This window comes from Trichomycterus rosablanca, chromosome 14, assembly GCF_030014385.1.
Source record: "Trichomycterus rosablanca isolate fTriRos1 chromosome 14, fTriRos1.hap1, whole genome shotgun sequence".
Taxonomy (NCBI): Eukaryota; Metazoa; Chordata; class Actinopteri; order Siluriformes; family Trichomycteridae; genus Trichomycterus; species Trichomycterus rosablanca.
In genome coordinates this window covers 608,133-634,080 of record NC_086001.1, presented here as the reverse complement: position 1 = coordinate 634,080, position 25,948 = coordinate 608,133, and the positions used below count along the sequence as shown (strand labels likewise).

The 25,948-nt window shown below is 41.1% G+C and overlaps 2 protein-coding genes across 3 annotated transcripts; one reads left to right on the top strand and one right to left on the bottom strand.

Moving 5' to 3' along the window:
- The first annotated feature begins 834 nt into the window (after positions 1-834).
- Positions 835-9,720, top strand: LOC134326865 (uncharacterized). The gene is made up of 7 exons (XM_063008987.1): positions 835-870; positions 2,721-4,486; positions 4,942-5,070; positions 5,158-5,270; positions 5,363-5,568; positions 6,608-6,697; positions 6,790-9,720. Exons 2-7 carry the CDS (start codon positions 2,745-2,747, stop codon positions 9,442-9,444), a joined length of 4,935 nt encoding a protein of 1,644 aa, XP_062865057.1. The 5' UTR covers positions 835-870; positions 2,721-2,744; the 3' UTR covers positions 9,445-9,720.
- Positions 9,721-10,659: 939 nt separating this feature from the next.
- On the bottom strand, positions 10,660-20,868 carry lpcat4 (lysophosphatidylcholine acyltransferase 4). 2 transcript variants are annotated; one of them, XM_063008919.1, is made up of 13 exons: positions 20,455-20,868; positions 18,211-18,574; positions 18,014-18,126; positions 17,298-17,358; positions 16,150-16,208; positions 15,130-15,164; positions 14,989-15,043; positions 14,710-14,792; positions 13,338-13,463; positions 13,037-13,187; positions 12,062-12,154; positions 11,307-11,442; positions 10,660-11,152 (listed from the first exon to the last, which is right to left on the bottom strand). In XM_063008919.1, the coding sequence occupies exons 1-13, from the start codon at positions 20,542-20,544 to the stop codon at positions 10,944-10,946; spliced, it is 1,575 nt and encodes a 524-aa protein (XP_062864989.1). In that variant the 5' UTR covers positions 20,545-20,868; the 3' UTR covers positions 10,660-10,943. The 2 variants fall into 2 exon arrangements, with proteins under 2 accessions (XP_062864989.1, XP_062864990.1); XM_063008920.1 differs by having other exon boundaries at positions 20,485-20,868.
- Between the last annotated feature and the right edge of the window lie 5,080 nt (positions 20,869-25,948).

Genomic DNA, 25,948 nt, shown 5'->3' with positions numbered 1-25,948 from the left:
ATGCCAAACTACCTACAGACAGAGTCTGGAAGCAAAGCTCGAACCATGGAAATTAGGACCCATGTTGCTCTGCAGCACCAGTGCCACTGTGCCAGTGTATTAATAAACTTAGATTTTATAGTAAATAAACAATTATAATGAAATTTAGATTATTTACAGAGACTGGCTGAATCAAAAAAAGTAATCAAGGAATCACATGTGTGAACTGACTCGTTCTTAATTAATCGACTCATTAAGAATCATTTGACGAGTTACTTAGTATTTCACATTTTAAAACGATATTAAATCCATAAACAATAAAAACTGCTCCAGTTTATTCTTGTAGTTTCTTTTAATCGTTTATTTTTGTTTTCCACACCGGAGGATCAGAATGTTTATATTTGTTTATGTTTAAAGTGAATTGATTTATGAATCTACAGAGTGACGACAGAGTTTAAACATTAAAAGCCTCAATATTGCACAGGTATGTAGATTTTATTCTTTATTCTTTATTAATATTGTATTAATATGAAATCGATTATTTACAGAGACTGGCTGAATCAAAAACGTCAAGGAATCACATTTGTGAACGGACTCGTTCTTATAGAATCGATACATTATAGAATCATTTTGACGAGTTACAAAAATTAACACTTTTAAAACGATATTAAATCTATAAACAGTAAAAACTGCTCCAGTTTAATCTTGCAGTTTCCTTTAATCGTTTATCTTGGTTTAATTTTTTATTGTGTTAGTATAGTTTATGGATTATTTTGGTTTTTAATGTTTAATTTTGTTTTGTTTATATTTGTTTATTTTTAAAGTGAATTGATTTATGAATCTACAGACTGACGACAGAGTTTAAACGTTTACAGTCTCAATACTGCACAGGTATGTACAGTTTATTCTTTATTCTTTATTAATATTATGTTAATATGAAATAAAAAAAAATGACATGGTACACGTGGAATTGTATTAATATGATTTTAATATGAAATAAACGTTATACTGTAAAGATAGCCAAAACAATAATAACAACACGATTATTATGATAATAGCTCATTATAATTATTATTATTAAGCTTGAAAAAAGACCAGTTTGGGTTTTCATTCCTGATTTTAGTAAATAAATCCCTGTTTTATGTCATATGTAATGTGTGTTAATCGAGTGGAACCAACATGATAAACATCACCTCTTAAACTGGCAACGTAATATCTGCCTTATTAAGCTGATAAAATGTAATAATAAACAACCTTCTAACCAATTCTTCAGAGTTCTCAACAACAAGTTTTACTTCATCAAATGTAAACCAGAAGACAAACTACACCTGCTATACTGACACCGTCACCCTTTATTACATAGTTTTACACAGTATTACTAGGTAAGATCTTTATGAAATAACTTCAATAGCATTTAAAATATTCATCATATTGCTCGAGAACAAGTTGTATTGTATCCAGTGTAACCCACATTGCATACTACAACTCTTATACTGACACTTTTACCCTTTATTACATAATAAAAACAGATTTTTATTAAAATACAACTTGTTCTGGAGCAATATGACGAGCACTTTAAAATGTATTGAAGTTATTTCATAAAGATCTTACCTAGTAATACTGTGTAAAACTATGTAATAAAGGGTGACAGTGTCAGTATAGCTTCTGGCTTACATTTGATGAAGTAAAACTTGTTGCTGAGCACTCTGAAGAATTGGTTAGAAGGTTTTTCTTTATTACATTTTATCAGCTTAATAAGGCAGATATTAAGTTGCCAGTATAATGTTATGACTGTTAGATAACCGCTGATTTTATGATGCATGTCTCATAATGCTATGTTTATATTTGTTTTTATATTTCTTTTTTTTTCTGTAGCACTTTGAGATTTGTTTTCAAATGTAAAGTGCGTTACAAATAAAATGTATTATTATTATTATTATTATAAGAGGTGATGTTTGTCATGTTGGTTCCACTCGATTAACAACTTATTTTTTAGAACATTTGTTCAAAAGCCACTGAAACGATTTCATTTCACAAAACCTCACAACAATAAAGTAATAACATGTAGTCTGAGAGGTGTAAATATTGTGTAAAGCCTGTTTATTTATTCTATCATAATTCTAAGCGATGAGCTGTTATAAAGCTATTTAAAGTATTTCCTAAAACAAAATAAATGGTGTTAGTGCTCAGACCCCTAGGGTTAGGGTTAGGGTTGTGATCTCTATCTGCTGCTGTTTCTGTGTTATGTGAGTGTTTAGACTCCCTGAGCTCTAAGCGGTTACAGCACAGTGAAAGTAATAATGTACAGTATTGTTTACAGTTTGTAAAGCATCTATTACTGTAGTAAACTGAGATGTAGTTGATTGTCTTGATTGCCAACAATGAGCAGTTACACAGATTAGCCTTTTTGGACGCATCTTTTAAAAGCTATTGAAGAAAGAAATCCGAATATGCGAATATAAAACCAACTTTACCACAGTCCCTTTTTCTATATGGGCACAGAGAAATTAGCAGCTCAAGTCAAACGTATTTAGTAATGAGGAATCAGAAGGTCGGGCCACAAATCTAAACCTAAATAACATTATAGAACTCCATACACCACCATCTTTATCATCTGAGTTACTGTCTGTATATTCCTGACTCCCAATAAACCCACATCATTCAGTCACAGATAAAGAACCGACATCTCAACACGACCACAAACTTTTGAGATTTATCTACATGTTTCTTTTCCCTTGTAGATCCAACACATCTTAGTATTAAAAATGAATCCAGTTCCTGATTCAGCCATCTCCAGTCCAGCACTGGAAGAGAAAGAACAGAGTACTTTGGAGAACATCTCAGCAATGGAGCAAATTCTAACACCAAACCATGCCGGGAATAAACCGACCAGAGAGCTTTCTGGTGAAGGTCCAGATGTAGGATTATCCGATCTGAGATCTTCTCCTGGGATTACAGGAAAAAGTGTCCTAGATTTAGTAGAACCCGAATTGACCACAGCAGATCCCACGACCAGTGTGGAACCCAAAGATCCAGGTGCTACTTCATTAGATATAGATGAAGATCCAGCAATTTCACTGGAGCATCCAGAGGAACCTGCGTCAACACCATCAAGACCTTGTGAACCTACTCATCCGTCCACCTTTTCCGGTATGGAAGGACCAGAGGACCAGCATCTGAACCCACCACAAACTGATAAGTTTCCGAAGATACAGCTATGTGAAGATTCCTTCAAAAGCTTGAAAACATCTCAAAAGACTTCTGAAAATCCAGTCCAACCTAATGTGCAGTCCAAGCTCTCCAAGTGGCTGCAGAGAAACGATCTAGAACCTGTCAGTGAAGAAAAACTCCACGAACGCCAAGAGAAATATGATCCAGAACCTTCTAGTACAGACATCTTTCTTGACTGGCTGAAGAAAAACGATCTAAAACCCGAGGAGCTGATTTCATTCCATGAACCGCTCCATGAAGCATCTCTACAAGTTCCTGAACATCCTGCCCAACCTCAGTTACCGTCTGTGCTCTCCGAATGGCTGGAAGAAAATAATCTAGTACTTATTTGTGAAGATGTTCCCCCTGTTTCAGAGTCTTCTGGTGAAGATGGTGCACTTTTTAAATGGTTGGAGAAAACTGATCTCAAACCTGCTAGTGAAGATGTTCCTTCTGTTCCAGAACCTGGTGGAAGATACGCAGATAATCTAGAACCTTCTGGTGAAGATGCACTTTTTGAATGGCTGGAGAAAATTGATTTAGATCCTGCTAGTGAACATAGTCTAGCTGAATGGTTGAAGAGACATGATCTAGAACTTGCTGGTGAAGGCATTGTATCTAGCAGGCTGGAAAAGAGTCATCTAGAACCTTCTAGAGAAGATGATGGATCTAAATGGTTAAAGAGAAATGATCCCAAACCTAATTGTAAAGAAGATGGAGTTCAATGTTCTCCACTTTATAGTTTTGAAACCACAATGCTATCAGGACAGAATCCACAGTTTGGAGCTGTGGTGGTTCCTCAGCTGGTATCTACATCAACTCAAACTCCATTGGTGGGAAGCAATCAGGGATCTCAGATGGCCAAGAACCAGAACCTGAATCCTCAACCAGCCTGCCAGTTTTCGCCTGGTCCACTGAGGTATCTGCATCTCAATGCCCATCATGAGCCAAGTTTCCTCATGTCAAACCATTTGAAGAACTTTCCACCAGCTCTAGATCCAAACCTCCAACCAATCCTCCACCCCAAACCTCTCCTGCCACCTCCACCTCCTTTTATTCCCCACGCCAGATTCTACCCAGCATTCCAGCATCACACATCTCCTCAGGGGCCCCAGATACACCTTCACTCCATCCCGACTCCGTCGATGTTCAGTAGCTCCTGCCCGTCTCCACTCCACCTCGACCTGCACACTCAGCAGGCAAACAGAAACTACAGGCTGTGGCAGATGTACTGCAGGCTGGCGAGGTTCTTCTGCTCCAGCAGTCCAGATCTGGAGGCCTTGGCTTGCTTCTTAATGTAAGTACCAACCTGCAATACCACAGCTGGTGGCTTCTCTGTGCCCAAATACGTAGATGGATCAGTGTTTCTACAGTCACCTTATACTGAGATCAAGTTTGTCAGGATGGTCAGGTAGAAGCTGCTGGACAGGTCACACTGTCCATAGTCAATCGAGCTTCACATCCCAATTGTGCTCTTTAAGCTTGCTTGACTGTGGACAGCAATGCCTTCATCCCAGCAGCTTCTGATTTACCTTTTGTGTTGGTTCTTGGATCTGACCATCCAGAAAAATTCTCATCAACAGATTGGTTTGGGTCGCCCTGACCTTGACAAAATGACCAGTTCCATGCACTTATTAAACAGGTTTATATGGGCACATAGAAGACGCCAACTGTAGTGAAATCTCACTGATGAGAAGGTTTTTTGGACAATGAAGAACACCGCCATGAAATATGTGGCCCCTTGTCTTTCAGACCGGTGGTCCAGTCCCTCACGTCACAATCGCTGAACCTCCCGTTCTGCACGGCGGTGAGAGTCGCCGTGTCGGAGTGGAAGACGTGTTCCAACTCGGATCGTATGGATTATTACCACATGGCTCAGACGTCAGTAGCACCTTTCATTTATGTCTAGTCTAGAAAGTAAAGTGCAGATGTAGAAAGATCTAGAACAGATAACCTGTGTTCCTCCAGGTTCTTAGACTTTGAAAAGATGGAATTGAGACTCATGGGGGTGGACGAAGAGTCTGATGGTGTCCAGCAGCTCGTATCCGAAAGACAAACAAAACAAAAGGCAGGCGATTCAGGCAAGTTCAAACCACAGAGAACATCAATTCAATACTGTAGCTTCAATAAACACAAGAACTGAAGACCTAAACTCTAAACGTTCTCCCTGAAGGTGCAGATACCAGAGCACAGAAGCCTGATGAAGCAGAACTACTGAAGTACAGAGAGATCCTGAAAGAATTTGAAGCAGAAGTTAAAGAATGGTCTGAAAAAGCTCAAGGAGCAGACGTGTTGGTTAACGAGGTGAATCTGGAGACGGATGGAGGAACATTTGCACAGTATCTTAACGAGCTTTGCAGCCAGGAGTTCATAACCAAGGTCTAAAAAACCAAACACTTATTTTCTATCTTATACTTTTCAAGTACCACTGTGGTGGGACCTGCAAAGGTTCTGTACTATTATAGCTCATTCACAATTCATTGGTTGGTCAATCCCTGAAGGTGTCCGACCTGCAGGGCATCAAGTTTGTCCTACTACCAACTCACCTTGGGTAGTGCTCCTCCAAGATTGATGCTGACCTAGAGAAAGTTAATCCTTATTTAGGGTACATCTCCGTGACACGAATGATCTGAGTTCCGAGGGTTTGAATCTGGGATCTTGAGACTCACAAATACAGAAGGCTCATCGCATTACGAGAACCTGGGCAATGTGTTGACACACAAAAGTGCACCCTTAGTGCAGGTCCCAAGCCCAGATAAATAGGGAGGGTTCGGGATCAGGAAGGGCATTCTGGCATAAAAACGGGACCAAAAGAAATGATCCGCTGTGGCGACGCTCAACGGGAGCAGTGGAAGGGAATCATTCACCAGGACCTTAAGTAACTGTTGTACTTTTGAGGGTTACAAAGACGTATCTCCCAACTTACATAATCTTAAAACCACAAATTCCTACCCCATGGCTAATTGGCAGCTCCTTAATCCATCCCACCCAGAAAGGACAATTTCTGCCTACACCTAAGCAACCTTGGTCACCCTTTTACCACACTATAGTTTTAAAAATGCCAATGCCAGGCGCTTGGGTGACTTAGTGGTCCAACATGCCAGCTCCTCACCACGGAGAGTTCACAACAGTTGGCCGTGTCTTAAGGACAGAAGGTCCGAATGGGATTTTTCCCCATTGCAGCAGCAACAAGGAACCTTGGCAACCTCCCTTCCTCTGGCACAGCCAAGATGACGGCCAGATCGATAGCACACCACTATCGTACCTTTTCTTGGGTGTACTACTGCCCCCAAAAGACAATTCTTGTTTGTTTTCAGGGTGGAAGGTGCGTTAGGTAACATGAATGAATCTCAGGGCAGAAATCTTGAAAGTCTTGAATGAAGCAGAAGCTTCTAATCACTCTGATTCTTTTCTCTAGCAGGTCGAGGATGAAATAGACATGGCATTTCTATGCTCCCTACTATCAGATCCCAGTACCACTGACCTTCTGATGCAGCCACCGGCTCCTGTTAGTACTTTTACATCTTCATAAATCTTTACATATTCATAGTACCAGAGTATTCCTGTACCCAACCTGTAAACCTTGATCATGTTCTCCAGGACAGTACATGGGATGTACCTGCTGCTGTGGCTGCCGTCACTTCAAATCCACTAGCACCTGATCCACCACCACAAACCTGCGACGGACTCCAGGCCAGACCTAGTCAGCCTGCTCGTCCACTTGTTTCCAACTTTAATGTTCCCGACTTCGGAAGACCATCAACAAGCGTCTCAAAGGATGAACCACGTGAGCTACGAAAGCCCACGTACGGAGGAACTCTACTGTCAAGTCCACAGAGTCTCCTGCCTTATCACTTATCGCCCCGGATTCCTACACTGTCGCCTGGCCTTCAGGTGGTTCCACTCTACCTCAGTGATCCTCAAGGGTTCTGGATGGGTTCTTTCATTAATCCTGTCCTACTTCAACATATCCCCCATGGTGCCTTTCAAGCCAGCCTGACTCCTCAGGATGCTCACCTTGCTGGAGAAAGCAGTCAACAAACACAAACTCCCGAATCACAAGCTACGGGAGCAAAACCTGACAACCTTAATTCCGAGCGTGTGATGCCTTATCAATCCTGCCAGTCCAGGTTGACTGAGCCACAGTCGACCCCCAATAACTCTAAAAACACTGACAGGGTGGCTCAGACAAGAAGAAGAAAGATGAAGCCCAAAAAATTATTTGTTTCTCCAACAGATGGCTCCGAGACCACGGTAGTCGACGCCAAAGCAAAGCCTGGTAAAAAGAAAAAGCAAAGCAAGAGGGCGGTTGGCGTACGAGAAACCCTTGGGCCGACAGAGGAAGAAGCGGCCATTTGTCAAATTCTGAAACTGCTCTCCGACCCCTCGTACTTTGCTCAAGACTCCCCTACATCTAAAGAGCCTCAAGGAATCCTCAGTCCTCTTTACAACAACGAGACGTCAACTGAGAACGTAGAGACTAGTTCCATTGAAGCCAACGTCGAGGAAGGTGCAGACCACCTAACGAACTCCTCCGTCAGTCCAACTAGTTTGGCCGTACGGTCAATTCAGGCGCTAATGATCTCCACGTCACCAAAGAAATCACCAAAGAGTCATAGTCCTGGTGAACTCCCTTACTCCCTTTGGAAGTCTCGATCAGGTCAGCCTTGTGAGGACGCTAAAGTGGCCGACAGAGCCCAGATCACGACCCGCTGCTCCGGCACAGAATCCGGTGACTTCAAAGTGTCGTCTACTTACTTTCAGTCAGCAAATCCAAGTAAGGACAGAACCAGATCACTTCACAAAGTGATTCTCAAAGCAACTCGGTCCCAGGCTGTCCATGTTGAGGAGCCAAGTGACGTCACGAAGGCAATACATAAAAATAAGCCAAATCTAGCTGAGGAAACATCCCAACTAGTGGTGACTCCAAAGACTTGTGTTTTTAACAAGGTGCCTCAAGGCCAGTCCATCCTCGGACGAGAGTCAGGTCAGAGTCATGCAGTTACTGGTTCCAGTCCACAAGTCGACGATCCAGAGCGCATCTCTGTTCCAATGAGAGAATCCTGTCCAGATTTGGTTGCAGCCTTCGTAACCACGGTGGTAGATCCTTCAAAGGTTTCCTTCCATGGAGCACGTCAACGTCGGACCGTCCTCTGCACAGAGACACAGGAGCTATCCAACAGTCCAGCCCAGAAAGCTCCAACTGTCGATATTCCACAAGTTGAATCCAGTACACACGAGGTTCTGGTTCCAACAGAAGAAACCAAAAACCCAAGTGTGTTTACTAAAGATGCAGATGACAAGTCAAGTGATCAGTCAACTGTCCCCTTAGCAAAAGCATCTTATAGGCAAGAAAAGTCATGGGCCCAGAAGTTACGGAATGTTCCTAAAGACTCTAGAGAAGGTCTGATGTCTCAATCAGTGAAAGTAGAAAGCTCTGGAGCTAAGAAACATCAGGATGGATCCCAGAGATCAGATGGAGCGAGCAAACAAGAACCAAATAATGATTGTAAAGTCTTAATGATGGACACAAGAAGGACCAGAAGAAGCCTACAATCAGGTCCACCTAAACATGCAAACCTTGTTTCAGCAAAACCCAAGAAAAACAGGACAAACCAGGAGAACCTAAAGATTCTGGTTACCTCCTCAAACAGCAGCTCCAATATAAATGTGTGCAGAAGAATAACAAGAAGCTTTAAAACATTAGTGGGAAACCAAGATGTTGGAGGAGAAACCACAACGTCCAGCAGTGAGGGAACCAAAAAAGTGCATTTTAAGAGTGAAGGGTCAGAAAAAACCCTCAGCATTAATACACGCCCAAGCAGGAAGGTAAAAGGAAGCTGTGGTCCATCAGTGGCTAACGTACCAGGTGAAAACGTCACTCCAGTAAAGAAGGAATTAAGCTCAGATCAGCCAGGAGGAAACGATGGAGGAAGAACTTTGAGAAGCAGCAGCGTGAGGACGGGATCCGTCTCACTGCAGTTACGTGAAATTACTCACGAGACCAGAAATAAAGAACAGAGACGCCAAACGAGAAGCTCCACGCTAGCACAGCAGCTCCGGGTGGATCAGGAGAAGGAAGAAACAGAGCCGGGCAGGCTGAGCAGATACGAGAACCACCCCAAAAACACTCCAGAGGAACCCAACGTGGTGGATGAGAAGGTCAGAGATGCTGGAGGTGGAGTCATGACCAGAAGCAGAAGAATGAAACAGGAGCAGCTGGAGAGGAAGCAGAAACGAGCAGCGCAGGTCTGAAGCTTCATCAGCACGGCGAGTAATGAACGATACGCTGAAGGATCTCGCTCGCTTCAGCACATCGAGAAATAAAACATGCACTGGAACCCAGACAGTGTCACAGATACACGGACGCGAAACACACAGAAAACATCCGACAGAAAAATAAATACAACAAAGTCACGCCAGGAAGGTCAAAGATGCACCAACCAGACGAGAGCAAGAAGAGATCCATCGTTCAGTAAATCCACCGTCTGGTCCTTTAAACCAGAAGAATAAATACAATTAATTAATTAATGATGTCAGTAATAAATAATAATCATCATTATAATATAAACAAAAAATAATATTAATAAACATATTAATTAAGTAATAAATAATCATAATCATAATATACAACCAAAATAATTAAAATAATATTAATTAAAAAAACAATAACAAAAAGATAAATAAAAATAAGTAATAATGAGAAATAATAATAATACTAATAGTAACTATAATATTATAAAAATATAAATTATTAAATGATTATTAAATAATAATTAAAAAATAATATCAATAAAATAAGACATTAAAAATCATAATAGAAAACAAAATCAATAAAATAATATTAATAAGAATAAAACAATATTATTATTAAAATAATTAAAATAATGTTAATTAAAAAACAAAACAATAAAAATAATAACAAAAAATAAACGTAATAATACGTAAGAATAATACTAACAGTAACAATAATATAAACAAATATGATTAAATAATAAAATATTAATAAACATTATTTAACAAATGTATACAATTAATAATAAAAATAATATTAATAAAATAATAAATAACAATATATTATAAAAAGTAATAATAATGCTAATAGTAATAATAATAAAATAATTTAAACAAATTGATAAATAATAATAAAAATAGTAATAAAAGTAATAGAAATAAAATAAATTATAAAAATAATATTATTAATAATAATAGTAAATTATAATATAAATGAAAACAATAATAAAATAATATTAGTATGCAATAATATAAATTAATAACAATATAAAAATAATATTAAAATATTTATAGAAATTATAATAATAATGATTTTTATTTTTAATAATTAATAAATAAATAAAACCCCAAGCAAAAAGGGCCGGTGGTGAGAAAATGAAGCAACATTAAACTGCAGAGAATAAAAGTTAAATTTAAGTGAGAATTTAAAGAAAAAAAAACTCAACAGCACCTCTGTGAGAATATAAAGATTTTATTTACATGCGTCATATATTAAAATGTAAAGATTGGGAGAGTGTTTTGTTTACATTATTGCTTCATATATAAATGTATAAAAACAAACAGAAAATAAATCCTTCCATTGTTTTAAGAGTTTAAATACAGACTCACACACACACTCACACACACACACACACACACACACACACACACACACACACACTCACACAGTCTTCATTAAAACACACTGGTGTGCTCACAATCTTCTGCTGTCCACACGTCGCTACCGTCATCATTCCTCCTCAATCCAACTTCTCACTGACACTGACCCCCCCCCCACCCCCCGGCCGGCCGTTCAGAACTCCGCTCCTCCGACACGCCCCGGATTTACCGTCGGGAATCCCGTTGTGGTTCCGGTCGTCCGTGGCGTGCCGCGCCCGGTCCCGGTGGAGGTACTCGCCGAAGAGCTTCTGATAGGTGGGATGAGTGGTGAGCAGATCGTACAGCGCACCTGTACAGGAGAGCGAGGAGATAGATAAGTGAACGCGGAGCCACGTTGACCTTAATACTGAAGATCTGTACACTGTAATGCCTGTGGCTCTGTCGAACGGGCCCTATTTATATGGGCACTGAGAGCTGGGATGGTGATGTGGTGCCGTACTCACCCTCAGTAGGTTCTCCGGTTCTGATCAGCTCGGTGTACATCTCTGTGATGTGGTACTGGGGCACACCCACCAGCGCCCCCATCAGGCCGGAGAGGTCGTCTGCACTCAGCAGGCCGTCACCATCGCTGTCGTACAGCTACACACACACACACACACACACACACACACACACACACACACACACACCATCGTGGTGTTAAGCTGGGGCAGTTGTAGTTGTAGCCTAGTGGTTAAGGTACTGGACTAGTAATCGAAAGGTCGCTGGTTCAAGGTTGGCACTGTTGGGCCCTTGAGCAAGGCCCTTAATCATTTGCTTAGACAATATACTGTCACAGTAGTGCTGACAGGTAAGTGTTCAGCACACAATGTTTCAGCGACAATGGGAGACATCTCAGCTCTGCTATCGACCGGCCGGGCGTCCACACAGACACAATTGGCTGTGCCTGAAGGGGGCCGGGTCGATCGGGTTCCTCAGTGCTGCTGTGATTGTGACCTCTGCTGGCTGAACCAGGCGACTGCACGAGAGGCCGGCAGTGACGATCGTTACAGTTGGGGAATTGAGGCTCAGTCGTTGCTGCAATAGCGCCTCCTACTGTCTGTCTGAAGCTCCAGCATGACCGGTAGAAGAATACGTAGAGAGTAGCGTGTTCCTCTTCCGGCAGACAGAGGTCACCAGAGTGCGACAGTTTACCCACAATCCCACTGCGGTGTTGCAGTAACCCTGTCGGAAGGTGGATTTGTGTCTGTGTACTCACCGAGAAGGCAGCGTGCAGCAGAGACTGAGGCGGGCGGAGTCCTGCAGCCGTACACACACTCAAACACAGCTGCCTGGCATCCATCCTGTCGCTCTACACACACACACACACACACACACACACGTGTTAAAATCAGATCCGTTACAGAGCAGCTGAAGTTACACGTGTAGTGCAGAAGGTGTGTTGGTGGCTTAGTGGTGAAGGTACTCAACTATTCATCAGAAGGTTGATGGTTCAAGCCCCACCACCACCACTCAAAATCACACACACACCAAACACACACGCTTCACACACACATGCTTTAAACACACACACACACACACACACGCTTCACACCAAACACACATGCTTCACACACACATGCTTCAAACACACACACCAAACACACATGCTTTAAACACACACACACCAAACACACACGCTTCACACCAAACACACATGCTTTAAACACACACACACCAAACACACACGCTTCACACCAAACACACATGCTTCACACACACATGCTTCACACACACACACGCTTTAAACACACACACCAAACACACATGCTTCACACACACACATGCTTTAAACACACACACCAAACACACACAAGCTGCAAAGATACACACACACCAAACACACTTTTTTAAACACACACACTTTACACACACCCCACAAACACACACTTTACACACGCTGCACACACACATGCTGCAGACACACACACACACACGCTTCAAACACACCCCACATACACATTCCACAAAGACACACAATTCAAACAAACACACACTTTACACACGCTGCAAACACACACACACACACACACACACGCTTTACACACCCCACAAACACATACACACACATGCCACACATACACACGATTCAAACACACACACCTCGCAAACACATGCTTTACATTTTTTGCACACATGCCACACATACACACAAACAGCCCCCCCCCCCCTTCCTCCCCCCGGTGTGTGTTACCTTGGAGTATAGGGAGCAGATCTTCAGTGCAGTGTGATGATCTGAGAGCTTCAGCAGGGACATTAACTGTTCTGTGGTGATGGAGCTCAGACCTGAGGAACAGCTCTCCATCATCCTGTTCATCATCTCCTCCAGCTCATCCACGCTCACGCTGCACACACACACACACACACTGCAAACCTTCATTCACTGTGCAAAAGTTTCAGCACCCCACAGCAGTGTGACACGTGTTACAGTGCATCATGGGTGCAGTCACATTTCAACATGCAAACACACACACACACACACACACACAGCTTACCCGATGTGTCTGAGCAGTGCGAGTGTTTCTTTAGCTGGAGATTCTAGAGGAAGTGACAAACCTCCTAACTTAGTAACAGGAAACAAACTTTCCATCACGTAGTCTGTAGCAGGAACACCTAACGATCTGTAACACACACACACGCGCGCACACACACACACACACACACACACACACACACACACACACACACCGTTAAACACACCATCACACCCTATCACACTCACTTCACATACTGTATTCATCTGTCTTCAACCGTTTATTTACAACAATTACTATTATTATTATTAGTAGTATTACATTCTATTAACATTATTATTATTGTTTTATTATTACATTTTTAGTATTATCATTATTGTTAACATTACATATATATTTTTTTATTATTATTAATTTTATTATTGTTATTACTTTTATACTCATTATTGTTTACTCTGAATTTTATACTTATTACATTTTATAATTGTTATAAATATTTTCACTAATATCATTATTATTTATATTATTATTATTATTATTATTATTATTATTATTTATGCTATATTATTATTATTGCATTTTATTATTAAATGTTTTATTATTACTATTTACTAATAGTTGTTTATTATTATTATTTTATTATTATTATTTTAAAAAATCATTAATATGAAATTATTATTATTTTATATTATTTAATTTATTCTTATTATATTTAATAATTATCATAAACATTTTTTATAATATCATTATTATATTGTTATTACTATTATTGTTTTTATTTGCTTTATTATTATTATGTTTTATTATTATTATTGTTTTTATTTGCTTTATTATTATTATTTTATTGCTACATATTATTATATTTTATTATTGTTATTATTTGTAATTATTATTATTGTGTTTTATTAATACTTATTGTTATTTTTCATAATTATTAATATTATTTTTTTTAAATCATTACTATGAAATTATTATTAGTATTATTTTTCTTTTATATTATTATTATAATTATTAATAATTATCATAAATATTTTTACCAATACCATTATTATTATTATTATATTTTATTAGTTATTATTTTTTATTTTTTTTATTACTACATTATTATTATTATTGCGTTTTATTATTAATTTTATTATTACTTTTATAATTATTAACATTTTTAACAAATCATTAACACGAAATTATTACTGTTTTTTCATTATATAATTTACTATTATTATATTTAATAATTATCATAAATATTGTTATTAATATTATAGTTATAGTGAATATAATAAATGTGTAGAACAGGACATTAGATAATGAGTACTGGTTCATCCACCCCCTCACATTCTCACCCCCACAGTTGAACCTCACGTGTTTATTATGAGTTTATTAGCTGTTGACGCACTTGGCCATAAGTTTCTGGACGTTATCTGCGTACAGTTCAGGGTTCTGCTTCTCCTCCTCAGACGGCGTGTAAACAGGAAGGAACTGCAGGAACAGAAAGAGAAACGCTGGATACTCAGCTATCAACACACTTACACTTACACACACACACACACACACACACACACACACACCATGGAACCATCCAGAACTGTTCCGATGCTACCATCAGCACGTTTTATACATGGTGCTGTGATCACATGACTGAGTGGATAATTACAGGTGTGTACAGGTGATTTACCTCCACAGTGACGTTACTGTAGAGCTGAGAGGACGTGTACCACAGACAGTCCAACCTGCAACACACACACACACCTCACATTAATGCTCTCCTACACCCCACACATCAGAACATAAACACACACACACACTCGCCGTTTACCATGATGCTCCCCTCCAGGTCCAGCGCACAGTGTCCTGCAACATCACAACAAAACTAAATCAGTTCAGAAACGTCCAGCCAGCAGAGAGAAGAAATCATTTATGTTTATATATGTACGCTACATGGTCAAAAGTATTGGGACGCCCCTTCTAATGCCTGAATTCATGCAGGTGTAATAAATCAATCATATAAAGGGAACGATATGCCTCCGACTGTGCAGAAACAGTTTAGGGAAGGTCCTCTCCTGTTCCAGCATGACCGAGCTCTATAAAGACATGGAGAAAAGCTCCAGTGTCCTGCACACACCCAGCCATACTGACTGAATGGGCACAAATTCCCATACACGGACACAGTTCAAATCCAAGTCTTCACACGTTTGACGAGCTCAGGGTCAGGCGTCCGAATACTTTTGGCCATACAGTGTACATCAGTATTAAGTGTGACTACTGATACTTTTAATGAGGCTGCATACAAAACAAGGATGTAACATGTAAACATGTAAACAAACAAGCTGCTCCAGAAGGGTTTCACATTATTTGAAGTGACCCATACTGTACAAATCAGCAGGAACTATAGATTTTAATGAGGAAGGGGTGAGTAAAATAAATAACCAACTCCAGAATGTAAAAACCGACCCCGAGTAGCTCAGGTACCTAAAGTCAAACACTCTCTATGTTTAATTCTCAAATAAAATTAATAAAAGCAGCTACATTTTGTGCTTTAATAGATTTAAATAGAACATTTACATTATTTTTAAGCTCTAAATGTGTCCCCTACCACTCTAATATAATCATTTTCACTTTATTACCCGAGTCGGAACCTAACATGAGGGGCTGAAGAGCCTCCCTGCAGTACCAGCATGAACAGCTAGGGGGAGCTAATAAAACAGACTGATGGTGGCTGTACTTGAGTGGTCTCCTCGGTCAGTCCACGCCCATATAAGATATAAATAGTGTTAAGTGAGGGGCGATCACAGCGTTATTTATATCCCCGTGCAGCAGTGTTGGGTTTCAGACTCACCGTTCTGTTGGGGTAGTGCAGCAGCACGGGCTGTACTGGAACACCTGCCAGGAACGCACCTGAGATACACACACACACACACACACACACACACACACACACACACACACACACACACACACGCAACCATGAAGGAACCCGACAATCTGGTTCTACACATGCTTCACTATATTGCCAAAAGTATTCGCTCGTCTGCCCTCACACGCGTATGAACCTGAGTGACTCCCATTCTTAATCCACAGGGTTTAATATGGTGTCGCCGCCCTTTGCAGCTATAACAGCTTCGACTCTTCTAGGGAAGGCTTTCCACAAGGTTTAGGAGTGTGTTTATGGGAATTTTTGACCGTTCTTCCAGAAGCGCATTTGTGAGGTTTAGACCCTGATGTTGGACGAGAAGGCCTGGCTCACAGTCTCCGCTCCAATTCATCCCAAAGGTGTTCTATCTATCGGGTTGAGGTGCAGGCCGGTCAGGTTCTTCCACACCGAACACTATGTTCCTCAGCATCCGCCGACCCGCCCGGTCATTTTACGTGGTAACACTCGGTGCTGAGTCGCTGTCGTTCCCAATCGCTTCCACTTTGTTATAACAGCACTGACAGTCGAGTGTGGAATATTTAGTAGCGACTTGTTGCACAGGTGGCATCACGGTACCACGCTGGAACTCACCGAGCTCCTGAGAGCGACCCGTTCTTTCTCTAATGTGTGTAGAAGCAGTCTGCATGCCCAGGTGCTCGGTTTTATACACCTGTGGCCATGGAAGTGATCGGAACACCTGAATTCAATCATTTGGATGGGGGAGTGAATACTTTTGGCAACGTAGTGTATGTTACAAGACCTCGGTGCTAGAAAAGCTGGGACAGGGCGGTTTAGGACTCCTCGTTCCTCAACAGGTTCTTCAACGAAATGAATTCAGCTATTTGACCACTACTGTGCATAATATCATCAAAAGATTCACAAAGACCTGAGAACTATCTGAAGAACATGCGAAATAAAAGAACGTCTTCGTGACCGAGTGGCGTCTTTAGTCCACAAACTACAGTATTATAAAGTGCTGTTAAAGGAAACAAGCCCAGTGGAGAATGTAATCCCGTCCCAACATTTCTGGAATCGAAGTTCATATATTCTATACTGTCATCAGCCTCACTTACCGGGTTTGAACTTGATGAGGGCCCGGCCGTTGGTGGTGGTTCCTTCAGGGAACATGAGCATCTGCAAAAACGCACAGTGAGCCGGAAGAGTTGGAGGACACGAACATCAGGCAGCACGATGATTAATATGATTAATATCTTAATGATTATTATTTGGGCTACTAAAGATCGCCGAGATCTCCAGCTTGTGGGTTTGAATCTCAGCTCTGATGATCTGCTGGGTGGGAGGATCAAAACGATTCCTGTAGCATCAGTGGCCTCTGCTGGCCGTTCGAGGCGCTGCACTGAGGCGGTGAGTAATGGACAGCAGTGCCTGATACACCCTGGACGAGGCAGCGCACACGCTTCAGGTGGATGAGGACTGGATTTTCATATCTGCTATTTCCATAGACAAACACTGGTATTCAAAATGGGAATGATGACGGGTGCTGTAACCCATGTAGCATTCCAGCCTTCCAAATATCATTCCAGTAGATGTGTTTCTCAGGCTCACATGCTCTCAGAACTACCCAGCATTCAATTCCATTTGTTTGGTAAGAACATAAATGTGCTGCATGGAGCCCTGACATCAAACCCCACACCTTTAGGATGAATAGGAACCCTAACTGTGAGCTACTAGACACAGGTTAGGAGAGTGTAGATGGGCGCTGCAGTGGAGTGTGTTATAATAGTGGGTGTAATCATAATTAAAGAGCATCGTGTGGTCCTGATGGTACCTGAGGCCAGTACCCGTCTGCGGTGAGTCTGTCCTTGATCCGTGAGACGCATTTCCTCCTGGACTCGGGGTCCTTCCTGCTCACCAGAACCGCCTGATTAAACTCCAGCAGAGCTGAGAGACACAGAATCGGAATCAGAACGTTAATAAGATCCAGACGTTCCACCCGTCCTCGCCGTCTCTCTCGTCCACTCTCACCTCCGATCACCGGCAGTTTGGAGTTCTCCACACGCGACACCACCATGGGCAGACCGGACACGGGCAGCACCAGCATGTCCAAGAACCCACTGTGCGGGGCTACGGCCAGCACCGGCGCCTCCTTCTGGCCGGCCTGTCGACCCTTCACCTTTATCCACAGGAAGCCCATGGAGAAGAAGACGGACCGACTGAGGAAGCACATGACGGGATGGTAGAGCCAGCGTCTCCAGCCCCGGACCGGTATAGCTCTCTCCTCCGCAGAGAGGCCGGCCAGCCGGAGCCGAGCCACCGGCCACATGAGCAGGAAAAACAGCGTGGACAGGGTGATCCTCACTGGGAACAGGAGACACCCCAGTATGATACCCTGTACAGAGAAACGGGAACGTGTTATCCACCCCAGTGTTCAACATCACAGAGATACAGTGCTCCTCAAATACATACATACATACATACATAAATTAGATAGCTGGATGGACAGACGGACAGACAGACAGACAGATAGGTAGATAGATAGATAGAAAGCTGGATAGATAGACAGATAGATAGACAGACAGATAGATAGACAGATAGATAGACAGACAGATAGATAGACAGATAGATAGACAGATAGATAGACAGACAGCTGGATAGATAGACAGATAGACAGATAGATAGATAGACAGACAGACAGACAGACAGATAGAAAGCTGGATAGATAGACAGACAGACAGACAGATAGATAGACAGACAGACAGACAGAAAGCTGGATAGATAGATAGATAGATAGATAGATAGATAGATAGATAGATAGATAGATAGATAGATAGATAGATAGATAGATAGACAGCTGGACAGACAGACAGATAGACAGACAGCTGGATAGACAAACAGACAGCTGGACAGACAGACAGATAGACAGACAGCTGGATAGATAGATAGATAGATAGATAGATAGATAGATAGATAGATAGATAGATAGATAGATAGATAGATAGATAGATAGACAGCTGGACAGACAGACAGATAGACAGACAGCTGGATAGACAAACAGACAGCTGGACAGACAGACAGATAGACAGACAGCTGGATAGACAGACAGACAGCTGGATAGACAGACAGACAGACAGATAGCTGGATCGACAGACAGACAGCTGGATAGACAGACAGACAGCTGGATAGATAGATAGATAGATAGATAGATAGATAGATAGATAGATAGATAGATAGAAAGCTGGATCGACAGACAGACAGCTGGATAGATAGACAGACAGCTGGATAGATAGATAGACAGATAGATAGACAGACAGATAGACAGACATACAGCTGGATAGACAGACAGACAGCTAGACAGACAGACAGATAGATAGACAGACAGCTGGATAGACAGACAGACAGCTGGACAGACAGACAGACAGACAGATAGATAGCTGGACAGACAGACAGATAGACAGACAGCTGGATAGACAGACAGACAGCTGGACAGACAGACAGACAGATAGATAGCTGGATCGACAGACAGACAGCTGGATAGACAGACAGACAGCTGGATAGATAGACAGACAGACAGACAGCTGGACAGACAGACAGACAGCTGGATAGACAGACAGACAGCTGGATCGACAGACAGACAGCTGGATACAGACAGACAGCTGGATAGATAGACAGACAGATAGATAGACAGACAGCTGGATAGACAGACAGACAGCTGGATAGACAGACAGACAGACAGACAGACAGACAGACAATATAATATAACATTTTTGGGAGATTTTGGAGCCAGGTTGGGATGTTGGTGTCCTCCATCACCCAGTATGATAGAAAACCACCAACTGTTCATGTGGTTCAGCTTATTGTTGCTCTTTTGTTTATAGAAAATGCACAAGTTCCACACTGATGGTGTTAAATTAAAGATTTATAGTCGCTTCTTGAAAATTTGTACTTAAAACCTTCAGAGAGACTCCAACCACCACAAACACAGACGCAGCCAGACAGACACTCAAGCTAGGTATAAAATAAATACAGTTATTTAAATAATTATAGACATTATAAATAGTGATTAATACAGGTTCGATTCTGTGAGGGAATAAAAGTTGTAAGAATGTAAACAAACGGACGTTCTTGGGCATTCTGCGTAAACCGAGCGCAGCACTAACACACAAACGCACCCGAATCACTAACCACTACTAAAGATCCAGTTCTGAAGATCCAGTTCGGGTTTATAAAGACTGTAATGGCGGATTAACGCAGTAAAACCTTCATATTTACCCGGATCTTCAGCAGAGAGCTCAGGCTGACCTCGTGGATGAACGGATGAGTGTGTGTGGGGGTCGGGAAGGAGTTTCCACATCTCGCCATGGTCCAAACCAACGAGTTCAAATTCACCTCAGAAAGTTTTTACCTCAGAAAGAGTTCAGGTGTCAAAGCGCGGGAAACAGAACCTCCTCAGATCCTCCTCAGATCCTCCTCACACTGGTTCTTCTCAGAGTAATCACCCCACAGCTCTGTCACAATGTCTGTTCAGTGTTCGTTTCACCTTCAAGTACCCACAGATACCCTGTTATTCCTCCCCGTGTGTGTAGAACGTGATCCAGTATGAGGTCCAGCCTGGAGTAGATCAGCACAATCAGGAGATGTTGGAGGAGTTTATGAGAGTTGAAGCTCATCCACCTTCTGATGATCTGTCCACATGGTGGTGAGGGTGAGAGCAGGAATGGAGGAGGATCATTTAAACTAAACCCGCCTGGTTTTACCTGATTCCTCCCCCTGTTCACGACCACCAGGATTAATCTAATTTATCTCCACACATCAGACCAGTTTAACCAGTTTGATCATTTACATTTCACCCAGTTCCACCCAGTTCCACCCAGCACAACTCAGCACTTATTTACACCGGTCCAGTTTTACTAAACAGTTAAAAATAGAACATAAAACTGTGGTCACTTTGTGGTTCCAATCATTTCTGCAACTTCTCTGTGATCATCAAAACATCTTAATACATGTAATAAATCATCAATAATTCCACTCAGGATAAATAAAGTATATCTGTCTGTCTGTCTGTTTATTTATCTGTCTGTCTTTCTATTCAATAATTCCACTCAGGATAAATAAAGTATCTATCTGTCTGTCTGTCTGTCAGTCAATAATTTCCCTCTGGATAAATAAAGTGTCTGTCTATCTATCTATCTGTCTGTCTGTCTGTCTGTCAATCTATTTATATGTTTGTCTGTCTTTCTTTTTGTCTATTCAATACATTTCCTCAGGATAAATAGTGTCTGCCTGTCTGTCTATCTATTTATCTGTCTGTCTTTCTATTCAATAATTTCCCTCAGGATAAATAAAGTACCTGTCTGTCTATCTATCTGTCTGTCTGTCGAATAATTAAAGTGTCTGTCTGCCTATTTGTCTATCTATCTGTCTGTCTGTCTGTCTGTCTGTCTGTCTGTGTGTCTGTCTATCTGTCTGTCTGTCTATCTGTCTGTCTGTCTGTCTGTCAATCTATTTATCTGTTTGTCTGTCTTTCTTTTTATCTATTCAATAATTTCCCTCAGGATAAATAAAGTGTCTGTCTGTCTGTCTGCCTGTCTATCTATCTGTCTGTCTGTTCAATAATTTCTCTCAGGATAAATAAAGTATATATCTGTTTGTCTGTCTGTCTATCTATTTATCTGTCTGTCTATTTATCTAATCAATAATTTTCTTTAGGATAAATAAAGCATTTATCTGTCTGTCTGTCTGTCTATCTGGTAGTGTGGACAGTTCTAAACTCTCATTTAAACTGAGACATGACTCAAATAATGGAGTGACTTCAGCTGGTGACTTCTCTGTGCCCATTCAAATGGGGGTCTACATAGAACAGATGTCTGGGTTTTTTTTTAAGTTTGGGAAGAGAAGCCAATTTAATTGTCACCTTATGTTGGGCAAAAAATGTCTGTCGTGCATTGGAAGCTGCTACAGTGTGATACTGTCCACTGTCAAGTGAGCTTTTCCTGCTCCAAAATCAATACCTAAAAACTTGACTGATGTTTGTTGCTAATAAATGGATGAAAAAGAGAAGGAGCGCTAATGTCTAATGACATGATAGCCACTAAACCCATGATGATGTAAAGCTTGCTTGACTGTGGACAGTGTTGTACGTGTTTTGGCAGCTTTTAATTCATGTGAACTAGATAAAGTACATAGAGAATCTGTAAGTGTTTATCGCCCAGCAGTGATGGAACTGATTCTAAAAGTAAATGATTGTTTAGTTTCACTTCATCTCTTTATAAACTCTGGTGTATAAGGTATTAGGAAGCGTCTCAGTATCAAGAGGCTTCGTACTTCAGTTCATTCCTCTCACATCATGACTGTTTAAGAGGGACGTTTCCCTTCTGGTCACTGGCTTCTGTAGAAAAATCAGTATTCTTATCACATTCAGAAGTGGATCTGCTGTTGTAAGTCATTAGTACTCTCCTGATAGCCAATCAGCAACCAGGATAGTCTACGGCCATGAGGCTTTAACTTGTTTATTTTAATCACTTGTTGGGAAGCGATCAGTGTAGGTCTTTATTTGAAGGCTGTTTTCTATCTTTGTTTGTCCTTCGCAGCGTCGGCCTGGAAAACAATCCTGTTTCTGTTATAGGATTTGTAACCAGGCCACCCTGAACCTGAACACACTGTATTACTGACGCTATACTGTCGTCGCTACGTACTACATACACAATCTATATCAATTCATCTTAGTATTCTAGATCAGAACTCTGGACACTTTAACAAAGCAAGACAGAGAGCGAAAAATCTTCAAGACTTTGTTTCTGAAGGTGCTTGTATGGTCCTGACAAACTTTGGAACGTTATTCAAGGTAAAAATCTATAAAGAATTGTAAAAGCATCTGAAGACCCCTCATAACGATGAAGTTTTGAAGATGGTTCAATGAGAGACATGAATCGAATCTGAACCACGGTACTGCGCAACACTAATTATTCATTAAACCTGTGATTGCAGCAACAGCTGGGTAATAAAGCCCTGATGTAACTCCTGGTTTATAGTTTCGGTACTGGACGTGTCGGGTCGTTCTGATTAAAATAGCAGGATTAGACACAGATGTACAGATGAACTCTTCTACCCTCGGCATGGTGTGAATGCAGGTTCCTGAGCTGTTGTTCGGTACTGGAGGCATGTACGCTGCTGAGCTGGTTGTACTGGTTCTTGCATTTACATTCGTAAGTCACTTTGGATAAAAGTCTCTGCTAAATTCTACTGAAGTAAATGTACATTTAAATGGATGACATATTGCAGACAATATCCAATATGACTAAATACAATTTGAGCAGTTGAGAGGTGAAGTAACAACTCGCCAGAACTGATCCTTTTTACTCCACTGCCCTGCCCTTTTTGAAGTCTAGGAGGGGTGTGTGTGTGTGTGTGTGTGTGTGGGGGGGGGGGGGGGGGGGGGGGGGGTAGTATCTGTTTATTGATGGGTGTGTAATTCAGGACTGACAGGAATGTGGTGAAACCACGATTCCTCACGTTGTTTTTCTTCATGGCTGACTGTAAACGTTCCTTCACTCCAAGTCTTTCGTAACTGAGACGTGACTTATTCTAACAAATAATCACCTAATTAGTGGATCAATAACCGTCCTCAGCTAACTGTACAGTACAGTAGATGACCAAGTCCTGGACTTTATTCAAGAACAACTTTAAATCCATCAGATAAACTCTCGTAATCTTAGGGATGCTGAAGAAAATGCATCAAAATTGAACCCCAATGCTGCAAAATGCTCTTCATGTCTTTGAAACTAATACAGCTGTGCTAGGGTTAGGGTTAGGGTCTTGTGGACGAAAACCTTTGTTCCAATAAATACACCACAAAAAAGCAAGAGAAAGCAGAAATTGCTGAAATATTATAATCTCATAATCTCACTATAATCAGTCCTACCAGGATCATGTGACCTTGTTGTGACTGCAGAAAACCTGCTTTATATACCGCAAGTATCCGGACGCCTCACTATGAGCTTGTTGGACGCCCCATTCCAAAAGCACAGGCATTAATATGGTGGCACCACCTCACACGGTTTTATTCTTGTGGCCTTGTTCAATGCGGTCAGCATTTTAATTCATTCCACCAGGGTTAAAGGTCAGGGCTGTGTACAGTTTCTCCACACCGGCCTATGTTGAAATGCCTTGTGCACAGGGGGACGGTCGTACTGGAGGAAAGACAGACAGGCTTTTCCAAACTGTTGCCACATATTTAAAGGCATATTATTTACTTTACAATGGACAGGGTCGCTGGTTTTAACCCCACGACTGTGTTGGGCCCTTGTGCAAGGCCCTTAACCCTCAATTGCTTAGAAAATAGAATACGGTCACAGTACAGTGAGGATAAAAGCGTCTGCTGAAATGCCGAAAACGTAAAATGATTTTATACATCTGATGAGAATCGGTGTGTTGGCAATGTCATGAATAATTAGGACGGGTGTCCCAATCCTATAGACCGTTTCAAATGAATATTCATGAGTCCAGGAAGTGACGTAGATGTTCCTAAGACGCTTCCGCTTGGTGGTAAACAGCGCTCAGAACAACAGCGATTGACCACGACTGCTTCAATTCTTTTGCGCTAGTTCAGGTGTGATTTATTGACAGTATGTCTAAATTAAAGTTAGGACCATGTTGTTGGGTTGGCGGATGTTCCCTCAGGCCGGGTACAAACTTGCTTTCAGAAATTAAGGTGAACAGATTTCCAAAAGAAACGCTTGGATTGCTGCTGTAAATAGAGACGACTGGATCCCCACCATCAACTCTTATAATAATTTTTGTGAACAAATGTACTCAGCTGAACGCTGTTCTCATGGTGTCTTGTCCCTGACGTTTAGCTTAAGTGTATTAAATACGCAGGCGCTTAATATTTGTATTAATAGAACAGAATAAACATAAACCAAACATAAGCCTTAAAAAGTTTACATTCCCCTTATAATACTGTGTAAAAGCCAGAACTTTATAGGACTATATTTTGGGGAAATGTCACTATATGGAATTATATTAACAGCTTAATTATTAAATAACACGCAGACCTGTAAAGAAACATGGTTCTACTTTTGTAATACAAAAAGTAAACATTCTATTTATGAATACGTTGTGCTTACTGTAAAATATTTCATGTATTTCCAGTTAGGCTATAAAAAAATCGTTTTAGCATTAGCTAATATGTTCTAATTCAGATGAGAAGTAATTCACTGTGGTTTGTCATATTTTTATCATATTATAACGGCTCTTAGCTCAACAGACACAAAAGGGGAGATGACACAATAATGATTTTAATAATTAATTGTATGCGTCCAAACTGCGGTGTACTTTCACTGCCTCTCTGGTGTAAACACACTCCGTTTCAACATGGTAGTGATACACGGCTGGGTCTGTTACCTCAGACAAACGTTTTATATCAGAGGAAAAACACTGACTTCTTAAATTCTCCTCAAAAGCGGCTGGTGAAGATACTTGATGATCTATCATTCATTTCTGCTTATATCGCGTTTGTTCCGCGTTCGGGAGACTCGCAAAGTACGAGCTCGTCATGGTGACAGCGAAAGGAACAGACCTGCGCAGTAGCGTCGTTATTGTTTACCCTCATTGAAACGGCCTATAGAAATAGGAGGGTTGGGTCAAAAAGGGCACCGGGCGCAAAATCTGTCCCAAATCAAATAATGTAATGAATGATCTGCGATGGCGATGCCTAAATATGGGACCGGTCATCAGGAATCATCATCATCACGTGCAGTAGTGTGTT